The sequence below is a fragment of the Haliotis rufescens genome, unplaced genomic scaffold, assembly GCF_023055435.1.
Source record: "Haliotis rufescens isolate VD_foot unplaced genomic scaffold, xgHalRufe1.0.p SCAF_15, whole genome shotgun sequence".
NCBI classification, from domain to species: domain Eukaryota; kingdom Metazoa; phylum Mollusca; class Gastropoda; order Lepetellida; family Haliotidae; genus Haliotis; species Haliotis rufescens.
Window position 1 is genome coordinate 18,795,479 of NW_025963835.1, and position 12,654 is coordinate 18,808,132.

Genomic DNA, 12,654 nt, shown 5'->3' on the forward strand with positions numbered 1-12,654 from the left:
TCACAGTGAGGTGACTGGTTGAGTGACAGAGACCAAGTCAACGTTGATTCAATTACAGCTTAAAGCAACACGCGTTTGTAGGCGTGACTGTATACACTGATCTGGAGGTCAGATTTAATGACGACGTTGAAATACAAAATAAGCTTTATTGAAATCCCTTTGATGTTAATTGAATGCAATGCCCCCATACCAAGTAACTTGGAGCTGCATTGATGTAAGTGGCTTCACATACAATAACATAAACAAACTGTATCCGAGTTACTCAGATCAGATGTATACATATATGCATTCAAACGCTTTTCTAAATGATAACTCTTTGTGTGTGAAAAAAATCACATATCTTAAAAATATATATACGTCTGTTTTGGATAGAAAGTAATGTTACTTGGGTAGCAAACATCTGTGGGTATGTGTTCTCTCTTGAACTCTGCCAGGAGCTAGTTCTCAAAATAATGACTTGTCACATATACGTCAGGGTAATAACAGAATCGATGTAATGTTGAAATTCGTTTTATTGAAAACAGGACATAAATCGGCGTCATACACAAAGTAAAATATATTACAACAGTAACAATCGTTAACAACCACTTCAAACACATGATATACAATTGCATGCGCATCAGGATAATAATGTCCATTTGCAATTTCTTTACAAAAAAACAATGCATGAACCATCGTGGACATAGTAACATGCTAACATTGTAACAATATTACAACAGTAACAATCAACAACAAAACATATTAATTGCCTCAATCGTGGAAGAATATAACAAAGGCCAAATAGCACACCAACTAGGATTAAAACTGCAAACAGGCCATAAGATGAGACTCTGGTAGACACGGCTGACCGAAAGAGGGAGAAGACATGCTTCGAGCACTCATCCTTTGCCTACTTCTTCCCATCTTTTTCTGGCCTGCGGTCCCTGACTTGGATCGTGCCCGAAACTTCTTCAAATCGTCAACGTGGTCAGCGTGCAGCATGGGAACGTAGGTCTGGGGTTCACACATATCCTGCAAAGAAACAAACAAGAGACATTAAAATCTACCTTTAGCGAATCCAGTCACTTGCAGTCTCCGTACAAGATACAAAGTATATGCCAGAGTGGGCTGTTAAGGTTGTCCATATGAATGTGGAATAAACTGATATGCAGCCAACCTACCTTGTGCTCACCAAAGAAGGTCTTGTATCCTGAATGTAGGAGGTAGACCTCGGGATAATGCAACTCTGGGTAACGGTGACTGTTGGCTTTCCTGTCTTCGCTTCTCAAATGGCGCATCCTGTATAAAGATAATAAAGATATAAAATACAATTTATAACGCAAAGGGACAACATCATACATCCAAGAATACAAACACAAATATTAAAATAATGATACACAACTTCTTACAAATTATAGTGTTTAAGATAATACATTAAGTTAGCAAAAGTACGATGTCTCATAGACATAAGCAATATGAAATTGCTAAACAACCTACATTTTGGGACCTCTTTCAGATGAGAATTCACAGTGGAAAATGAGAACTGTCGGTTGGCTAGCAGGACGTTGAACAAGCTCGGAAATGCCTTCCTCTGTGTATATGTTGGTTGCACCTTGGATGTGTCCTCCCTCGAATTCGTAGGGGTACCTGCAGTCAACGATCTGATACTCGCTAATCTCTGGAAAGTGGCCTTTCATAAGCTGTTGAACCTGAAAATATACAAGAAGACAAACCATAAGAAACATGCATAAAATGTTTTTCACCCTAATTTATCATGAAGTTATTAAACTGTGCATACAAGAAAGTTCCATATTTTTGTATATTCTGATTGTTGTTTCCAGATAAATGCAATATTGTCATACATACCGTTAAAGGAGTAACAGTCTTCAAATCTCTGTGGTTTCTCGTCTCCACAGTGGGAAGGGAATGTACTTTTGAACCATCACCAACCAGGTTTTTCTCAACAGCTTGTAACCTTTCTACGGCGGATCGAGTTCTCTCTTCTTCATCATCAGAATCCCCATCCCAGGATATCAGCCCCTGTCGTGAACGCTTGAGGGGTGAATCTTCATGGTCATCCACATCCTCGCGCTGCCTTTTGGAAGAGAATAGTGAACGTCTGGCAAGGGATCCGCACAGAGAAACGGGGCTACCATCCGTGGAAATCTGAAATAGAATAATAAATTCATCAAACTCATAATTTACCAATCAAGAATAAAACGAATGCTGTATCGAAATGAACTCCTGATCGTGTCAGTTACTCACTAGAGTATTACATTCAAATATGTACTAGGTATTACATTCAAATATTAAAGACCAAGAATACCCACCTCTGATAACGAGTCGGGTGACCCAAAACCACTGTCACTTGATTCGGAGTCGCTGTTTCTCCAGGCACATGGGCTGTCAAAGAGTAAGGTCTTCAGGTCGGTGAAGCTGATGTCAGCCTCGGAAGTAACACTCAAAGAGAAACTAGGGGAAGACATTCTTCTTGTATTGGAGGACTAGGAAGAAAATGCAATGCAACTGGTAGACGCTGGATATAATGGTCAGTCTCCCGAGCGCGCTTGCTTATAAGCTGTTTCCTAATGAAGCCAGAGATGTTCTCTTGATTGGATTAGTGTGAGCTCATTTCACAGTGAGGTGACTGGTTGAGTGACAGAGACCAAGTCAACGTTGATTCAATTACAGCTTAAAGCAACACGCGTTTGTAGGCGTGACTGTATACACTGATCTGGAGGTCAGATTTAATGACGACGTTGAAATACAAAATAAGCTTTATTGAAATCCCTTTGATGTTAATTGAATGCAATGCCCCCATACCAAGTAACTTGGAGCTGCATTGATGTAAGTGGCTTCACATACAATAACATAAACAAACTGTATCCGAGTTACTCAGATCAGATGTGTACATATATGCATTCAAACGCTTTTCTAAATGATAACTCTTTGTGTGTGAAAAAAATCACATATCTTAAAAATATATATACGTCTGTTTTGGATAGAAAGTAATGTTACTTGGGTAGCAAACATCTGTGGGTATGTGTTCTCTCTTGAACTCTGCCAGGAGCTAGTTCTCAAAATAATGACTTGTCACATATACGTCAGGGTAATAACAGAATCGATGTAATGTTGAAATTCGTTTTATTGAAAACAGGACATAAATCGGCGTCATACACAAAGTAACATTATTGTAAAATATATTACAACAGTAACAATCGTTAACAACCACTTCAAACACATGATATACGATTGCATGCGCATCAGGATAATAATGTCCATTTGCAATTTCTTTACAAAAAAACAATGCATGAACCATCGTGGACATAGTAACATGCTAACATTGTAACAATATTACAACAGTAACAATCAACAACAAAACATATTAATTGCCTCAATCGTGGAAGAATATAACAAAGGCCAAATAGCACACCAACTAGGTTTAAAACTTCAAACAGGCCATTAGATGAGACTCTGGTAGACACGGCTGACCGAAAGAGGGAGAAGACATGCTCCGAGCACTCATCCTTTGCCTACTTCTTCCCATCTTTTTCTGGCCTGCGGTCCCTGACTTGGATCGTTCCCGAAACTTCTTCAAATCGTCAACGTGGTCAGCGTGCAGCATGGGAACGTAGGTCTGGGGTTCACACATATCCTGCAAAGAAACAAACAAGAGACATTAAAATCTACCTTTAGCGAATTCAGTCACGTGCAGTCTCCGTACAAGATACAAAGTATATGCCAGAGTGGGCTATTAAGGTTGTCCATATGAATGTGCAGCCAACCTACCTTGTGCTCACCAAAGAAGGTCTTGTATCCTGAATGTAGGAGGTAGACCTCGGGATAATGCAACTCTGGGTAACGGTGACTGTTGGCTTTCCTGTCTTCGCTTCTCAAATGGCGCATCCTGTATAAAGATAATAAAGATATAAAATACAATTTATAACGCAAAGGGACAACATCATACATCCAAGAATACATACACAAATATTAAAATAATGATACACAACTTCTTACAAATTATGTTCTAATTCACTATGTTCAACCGAACATAAAACATTTACTATGACAACATACTCCACTCATGGGTAATGCCTACCGCTGTTAACAGGCGAGAAGGTTTATTTACAAAATCATACATGTAGACACGCGACTGTCGTGTTATATTCCATTCCAAACACCGACACTCCATATTCTCTAAGGTATTCTTTCTGTAACAAAAACGTACATTTTAATATTTTTGGCACATAAAACCGTTACGAAATACTGCAATATCCTTGTAATATCGCGCTTGAACGCTTTATAAATTACTGCGAAATTAACTTTTTGAAAATATAAAGATAACTTATCTGGACGGTGGGTCTTCTTGTGTATACAAATCCATGTCCGGACTCCTGAATCACCTCTCTGTGGGATCACTCACTGAAAGAAAGCAACACCCTTCTTCGTGCTAAACAGCACTCAATGCCCTGCGGCAATTTTTCCCATACGGTTTTACCTGCCATTCGGCAACACTGCAATAACAGGCCGTCCAACACAGACAAGCATTACACTAAAAATCTGATTACCTTTATGTGTATATTTTTAACAAACAAAGAAGACAACAGCTCGCCTGTGTGACGCGAAGGCCTCGAGTGGTGTTTCTTGCCCTCTCCTCTGCACCTTAAGCACGTGACGCCACCGCTTTCACGTGCACAGCCTTCTTCAAATCACATTCGTTACCGTATTTACCCCATAGTAAATACATTTATGTTCTAATTCACTATGTTCAACCGAACATAAAACATTTACTATGACAACATACTCCACTCATGGGTAATGCCTACCGCTGCTCGAATTAAAAGAACGGGTCCATGCAGCAGATTTATTTCGACTTATTTACAATCCCAACATTGATGACACACTCAACAGTTCAGAAACATTGTCTTTGATATAACCGTCTTTGGCCTTATCTGACGCCCAGCGTCCGTGTCTCTTGAACAGTCTGTCTGTTACTCCGGCGTTAGCTGCAGCAGTCGCCCCTCCTGACCGAAAACTGTGAAGACCCACTTTTTTGACATCTTCACCAATTAGTTTGAATTTCTCAATAAAGATTTCCCTCGCTCTGGTATATGATAAAGGTTTCTGACCTTTAAGTACATACTTTTGTACAGATTTACAGAAGGAAAGTTGACGAAAAATATATTCATTGGAAGTTTCAGCAACATTTCCAGCAATCAGGTACCTGTTTAGCATATTTACTGGACATAGATCTGAGCCTGTAGCAGCGATCAAAACATGACGCCCATCCCTATAAACGTCAGTTTTACTGTTCTCAACAAAAATACTCATGAAGCCATCCTTGAATTTAATGTTTGACCGTCTGATATTCACTACTTCAGAAAATCTGAAAAACCCAGCAAAAGATAAAAGTGACATTGTTAAAAACCTTAAATCAAGTAGAGAGGGAGTTTTCCCAGATATACTAACCAATTTCTTTAACGTGTCACAAGTAACAGGTTCTTTTTTCTTGACTGGAGTACTACACGTTCTTAATGCCGCTTCTCTGATGTTCAAAATCAAATCATGTTTACAAGGATCTGGCAGACATGCAAGCTTGTGCGCCCAACTAATACCGTAAATAGCTTCCATGACAGATGGAGCTTTCTTACCTCCCTGAACAAGTGATGTAAGATACAAAGCAACATGAAATGGATGAGCAGGCAAACATGTAATCTCCTTAAATTTTGAACTCCATTTTTTCCAACTATTATAAGATCTTTCATACTTATAGACTGTCGCTGGGGCCTTAGACTTGAGAACTAAATCTGGCATATGTCCTGCTAGATCAATAAGGTCTGTATGAACTAAATTGTTCTTCAGCTTCCAGATACCGGAGGAGAACATGTCTGAAACAACAACATTGATCTCATGGAATAATTCTAACTGCTAATGCGTAGCCATCGAATTTGTCAAACAAGGATTTCTTGCTGCCGCCTGAAAATGCAATACTTCCATTTAATTGCAAACTATCAGCGATATAATGTTTGAACTTTCCGTCATCAAAAAGTGAAGTCCAGAACACAGCTGATTGCCACCTAGGCACTACTAAAGTTATGCTAGCTTCACTTTGAAGAGCATATCTAATAGCCTTTGTTACCAAATGCACAGGGGGGACAACCCAGTTGTTATCATATTGCCATGACTGTGTAAAAGAATCTACTGCTTCTGTGCCAGGGCACCAAGATCTGGAATTGAATCTACACAACTTAGCATTATAATGACTAGCAAATCTATCAACAGTATGTGGACCCCACTTCTGGTTTAGCAACTTGAAGACAGCATCAGTAACAATCCAGTCATCAGCATCTTTAAATTTACTTAACGCATCTGCTCTGTCGTTCTCTGAACGTGGAATCCAGCTAAACTTTATCCTGATGTTATACATCCTAACCACGGTGAACACGGACATAGCAAGCTCCTGTAAGGATGAATTGAAACTACCACAAGAAACAATTTGACAGCAAGCCTTGCTATCTGAGAACCACTTAACAGTCTGATTAGACAGAACCTCTCTGAAAACGTTCAAAGATAATTCAACAGCCTTCAATTCCCGCCAAGTTGAACTCTTGCCCACTTGATCCTCATCCCATAAACACTGAAATATCCGGTCAGAATTCTGTATATAAGCAGCACAGCCCTTGGAACTAGCATCTGAGAAAACGGTCAAAACAGGAGCAAAAGTTTCATAAAATCTTCTGCTATTAAAAGTGTAAACATTATCTCTCCAGAATATAAGTTCAAATACACACAGGGGGTCAACTAGACTTTGCTTTCTATCCCAACTTGAAGCTCTTTGTATTACTGAATACATGCGTCTAGTCAAAAGTCTGCAGACATCCCCATAAACTGGTGAAAGAGAGATAATTTGTCCTGTTAAACTAGCCAGGTTACGTGCTGTGAATTGCGGTAAACCTGCCAAAACTCCTGCGCATGTGTTTCTCACATTATCTAATCTCCTAGAAGGAATAGATATCACACCTATGTCAAGATTCCAATTCAGCCCGAGCCATTCAAGGTGTCTTGTGGGTTCCCAAACTGACTTCTGATCGTTACAAACAAAGCCTGCTCTGCACAAAGAAGATTTAACAAAACCAGATCGCTCCTTGCCTAAGGCTTCAGACGAAGCAAACCCAAATCCATCATCTAAGTAAACTACAACATCTACAGAATGTTTTCTCCAGTATCTAACTAATGGCCTAAAACACTTAGTAAATATATAAGGGGCCGAGGTTAGACCAAAAGGTAAAACTGTGAAACAATAAAAACGCTGTACACCTTTAACTGACCAAGAAAAGCCCAAAAACGTGTGTTGACTAGGGTGAATATCTATGTGGTGATACCCAGACTTAAGATCAAACTTGTACATGTATCCACAAGGTCTAACGAAATCCAAAGCAATCTTGTAATCCTCAAAGACTATCTTTTCTTTCCAAACATATTTGTTTACCACTCTTAGGTCTAAAATCAACCTTTTCTTACCAGAGCTATTAATAGAAACTGATAGGGGATTTACAACCTGAGGTAAGTCTACGACTTCAACAATACAGTTGTTTAACAGGAGATCCTGGATAGCCTCAGAGACAAAGTCGCTATGTTTTACAGCAGAAGCGTTGTTCTTACTAATAGACAAGGGAGGCGACTCCACAAAGGGGATGATGTAACCTTCCATAATAGTTCTAATGATGAATTCTGGAGCTTCTATATCCTTCCAAAATGAGATGTGCCTCTTAAGATTTCCCTTAATGTTATGCTTACTCGCTGACGTATCTGTTCTGTCAAGATAACTAGGTACAGGTACAAAATCAGTACTAATACCTCTGGTTTCAGGTTTGACTTTGTCTATGGGTGAAACATCAAGCTGTGACCTACTACTAGGCTGTTCTGATATTGAACGGGAGACCTGTGGCAAATCCATGTTAGTTTTTCTTTTAATACTTCTGCTTGAGTTCTGATCCCCTGAAACATATGTAATACGATCTCAATCAAGATAGTAACGCATTAGCCACTCAAATATATATGTCATATCTCAAAAGTGGTTTTGATTTACCTGAATAATCACTGCTTTTTGCAGGCCTCTGTAGGCTGAAGTCCTTGTGGTGGGTTGAAATTACTTGACTGTGATGACCTCTGGGCGGCTGCAAGGGGACATGTGGCTCTCCAGTGCCCAAAGGCTCCGCAAAAGTAGCATTGTTGGTTTGGAAGTGGTGTTTTCCTGGGTTGAAAACGAAAGGGCTGGTTCTGCTGAACCTGAGGGGCCTGTTTGGGTAATTCGCTGTTAGGATTGGGGGAAGTTGCAGAAGGATAAGGACTATAACCTCTACCACGGGAATTGAAAGAAGTAGGGCGCTTTCTGCGCTGTGCCTTACTTTCTGCTCTCTCGAAACGTCTCTCTTCATCCGAGTTTGAAGCCAACTCATCCCCTTCCAACTCCGAGACTACTGCCCAACCGGCTGTAGATCTGTCTGCAAGTCCTTCAACAGAATCCTGTGCTTTGTTAGGTTGACCAGGAATGTGTAGTTCTTCAACGGAGTCAAGAATTTTCCTGCTGTGGTGAATCCATTCCGAACAAAGAAGACAACAGCTCGCCTGTGTGACGCGAAGGCCTCGAGTGGTGTTTCTTGCCCTCTCCTCTGCACCTTAAGCACGTGACGCCACCGCTTTCACGTGCACAGCCTTCTTCAAATCACATTCGTTACCGTATTTACCCCATAGTAAATACATTTATAGTGTTTAAGATAATACATTAAGTTAGCAAAAGTACGATGTCTCATAGACATAAGCAATATGAAATTGCTAAACAACCTACATTTTGGGACCTCTTTCAGATGAGAATTCACAGTGGAAAATGAGAACTGTCGGTTGGCTAGCAGGACGTTGAACAAGCTCGGAAATGCCTTCCTCTGTGTATATGTTGGTTGCACCTTGGATGTGTCCTCCCTCGAATTCGTAGGGGTACCTGCAGTCAACGATCTGATACTCGCTAATCTCTGGAAAGTGGCCTTTCATAAGCTGTTGAACCTGAAAATATACAAGAAGACAAACCATAAGAAACATGCATAAAATGTTTTTCACCCTAATTTATCATGAAGTTATTAAACTGTGCATACAAGAAAGTTCCATATTTTTGTATATTCTGATTGTTGTTTCCAGATAAATGCAATATTGTCATACATACCGTTAAAGGAGTAACAGTCTTCAAATCTCTGTGGTTTCTCGTCTCCACAGTGGGAAGGGAATGTACTCTTGAGCCATCACCAACCAGGTTTTTCTCAACAGCTTGTAACCTTTCTACGGCGGATCGAGTTCTCTCTTCTTCATCATCAGAATCCCCATCCCAGGATATCAGCCCCTGTCGTGAACGCTTGAGGGGTGAATCTTCATGGTCATCCACATCCTCGCGCTGCCTTTTGGAAGAGAATAGTGAACGTCTGGCAAGGGATCCACACAGAGAAACGGGGCTACCATCCGTGGAAATCTGAAATAGAATAATAAATTCATCAAACTCACAATTTACCAATCAAGAATAAAACGAATGTTGTATCGAAATGAACTCCTGATCGTGTCAGTTACTCACTAGAGTATTACATTCAAATATTTACTAGGTATTACATTCAAATATTAAAGACCAAGAATACCCACCTCTGATAACGAGTCGGGTGACCCAAAACCACTGTCACTTGATTCGGAGTCGCTGTTTCTCCAGGCACATGGGCTGTCAAAGAGTAAGGTCTTCAGGTCGGTGAAGCTGATGTCAGCCTCGGAAGTAACACTCAAAGAGAAACTAGGGGAAGACATTCTTCTTGTATTGGAGGACTAGGAAGAAAATGCAATGCAACTGGTAGACGCTGGATATAATGGTCAGTCTCCCGAGGGCGCTTGCTTATAAGCTGTTTCCTAATGAAGCCAAGGATGTTCTCTTGATTGGATTAGTGTGAGCTCATTTCACAGTGAGGTGACTGGTTGAGTGACAGAGACCAAGTCAACGTTGATTCAATTACAGCTTAAAGCAACACGCGTTTGTAGGCGTGACTGTATACACTGATCTGGAGGTCAGATTTAATGACGACGTTGAAATACAAAATAAGCTTTATTGTAATCCCTTTGATGTTAATTGAATGCAATGCCCCCATACCAAGTAACTTGGAGCTGCATTGATGTAAGTGGCTTCACATACAATAACATAAACAAACTGTATCCGAGTTACTCTGAAGATCTGATGTGTGCATATATGCATTCAAACGCTTGTCTAAATGATAACTCTTTGTGTGTGAAAAAAATCATATATCTTAAAAATATATATACGTCTGTTTTGGATAGAAAGTAATGTTACTTGGGTAGCAAACATCTGTGGGTATGTGTTCTGTCTTGAACTCTGCCAGCAGCTAGTTCTCAAAATAATGACTTGTCACATATACGTCAGGGTAATAACAGAATCGATGTAATGTTGAAATTCGTTTTATTGAAAACAGGACATAAATCGGCGTCATACACAAAGTAACATTATTGTAAAATATATTACAACAGTAACAATCGTTAACAACCACTTCAAACACATGATATACGATTGCATGCGCATCAGGATAATAATGTCCATTTGCAATTTCTTTACAAAAAAACAATGCATGAACCATCGTGGACATAGTAACATGCTAACAATATTACAACAGTAACAATCAACAACAAAACATATTAATTGCCTCAATCGTGGAAGAATATAACAAAGGCCAAATAGCACACCAACTAGGTTTAAAACTGCAAACAGGCCATAAGATGAGACTCTGGTAGACACGGCTGACCGAAAGAGGGAGAAGACATGCTCCGAGCACTCATCCTTTGCCTACTTCTTCCCATCTTTTTCTGGCCTGCGGTCCCTGACTTGGATCGTGCCCGAAACTTCTTCAAATCGTCAACGTGGTCAGCGTGCAGCATGGGAACGTAGGTCTGGGGTTCACACATATCCTGCAAAGAAACAAACAAGAGACATTAAAATCTACCTTTAGCGAATCCAGTCACTTGCAGTCTCCGTACAAGATACAAAGTATATGCCAGAGTGGGCTGTTAAGGTTGTCCATATGAATGTGGAATAAACTGATATGCAGCCAACCTACCTTGTGCTCACCAAAGAAGGTCTTGTATCCTGAATGTAGGAGGTAGACCTCGGGATAATGCAACTCTGGGTAACGGTGACTGTTGGCTTTCCTGTCTTCGCTTCTCAAATGGCGCATCCTGTATAAAGATAATAAAGATATAAAATACAATTTATAACGCAAAGGGACAACATCATACATCCAAGAATACATACACAAATATTAAAATAATGATACACAACTTCTTACAAATTATAGTGTTTAAGATAATACATTAAGTTAGCAAAAGTACGATGTCTCATAGACATAAGCAATATGAAATTGCTAAACAACCTACATTTTGGGACCTCTTTCAGATGAGAATTCACAGTGGAAAATGAGAACTGTCGGTTGGCTAGCAGGACGTTGAACAAGCTCGGAAATGCCTTCCTCTGTGTATATGTTGGTTGCACCTTGGATGTGTCCTCCCTCGAATTCGTAGGGGTACCTGCAGTCAACGATCTGATACTCGCTAATCTCTGGAAAGTGGCCTTTCATAAGCTGTTGAACCTGAAAATATACAAGAAGACAAACCATAAGAAACATGCATAAAATGTTTTTCACCCTAATTTATCATGAAGTTATTAAACTGTGCATACAAGAAAGTTCCATATTTTTGTATATTCTGATTGTTGTTTCCAGATAAATGCAATATTGTCATACATACCGTTAAAGGAGTAACAGTCTTCAAATCTCTGTGGTTTCTCGTCTCCACAGTAGGAAGGGAATGTACTTTTGAGCCATCACCAACCAGGTTTTTCTCAACAGCTTGTAACCTTTCTACGGCGGATCGAGTTCTCTCTTCTTCATCATCAGAATCCCCATCCCAGGATATCAGCCCCTGTCGTGAACGCTTGAGGGGTGAATCTTCATGGTCATCCACATCCTCGCGCTGCCTTTTGGAAGAGAATAGTGAACGTCTGGCAAGGGATCCACACAGAGAAACGGGGCTACCATCCGTGGAAATCTGAAATAGAATAATAAATTCATCAAACTCATAATTTACCAATCAAGAATAAAACGAATGCTGTATCGAAATGAACTCCTGATCGTGTCAGTTACTCACTAGAGTATTACATTCAAATATGTACTAGGTATTACATTCAAATATTAAAGACCAAGAATACCCACCTCTGATAACGAGTCGGGTGACCCAAAACCACTGTCACTTGATTCGGAGTCGCTGTTTCTCCAGGCACATGGGCTGTCAAAGAGTAAGGTCTTCAGGTCGGTGAAGCTGATGTCAGCCTCGGAAGTAACACTCAAAGAGAAACTAGGGGAATACATTCTTCTTGTATTGGAGGACTAGGAAGAAAATGCAATGCAACTGGTAGACGCTGGATATAATGGTCAGTCTCCCGAGCGCGCTTGCTTATAAGCTGTTTCCTAATGAAGCCAGAGATGTTCTCTTGATTGGATTAGTGTGAGCTCATTTCACAGTGAGGTGACTGGTTGAGTGACAGAGACCAAGTCAACGTTGATTCAATTACAGCTTAAAGCAACACGC

At 40.1% G+C, this 12,654-nt stretch overlaps 1 protein-coding gene across 1 annotated transcript; it reads right to left on the reverse strand.

Annotated features, from left to right (window-relative positions):
• Nucleotides 1-4,009: 4,009 nt before the first annotated feature.
• On the reverse strand, nucleotides 4,010-8,294 carry LOC124128611. Its single transcript, XM_048396249.1, has 3 exons — nucleotides 8,069-8,294; nucleotides 7,837-7,977; nucleotides 4,010-5,867 (listed from the first exon to the last, which is right to left on the reverse strand). The coding sequence occupies exons 2-3, from the start codon at nucleotides 7,934-7,936 to the stop codon at nucleotides 4,858-4,860; spliced, it is 1,110 nt and encodes a 369-aa protein (XP_048252206.1). The 5' UTR covers nucleotides 7,937-7,977; nucleotides 8,069-8,294; the 3' UTR covers nucleotides 4,010-4,857.
• Between the last annotated feature and the right edge of the window lie 4,360 nt (nucleotides 8,295-12,654).

What these genes read in the sequence shown, in the direction of transcription:
- LOC124128611 (XM_048396249.1), bottom strand. Translation starts at nt 7,936, where the DNA reads ATGGATTTGCCACAGGTCTCCCGTTCAATATCAGAACAGCCTAGTAGT. An exon ending in AGTCAAACCTGAAACCAGAG is followed by an intron (nt 5,868 to 7,836) that starts GTATTAGTACTG and finishes TTGTTGTTTCAG; the next exon opens with ACATGTTCTCCTCCGGTATC.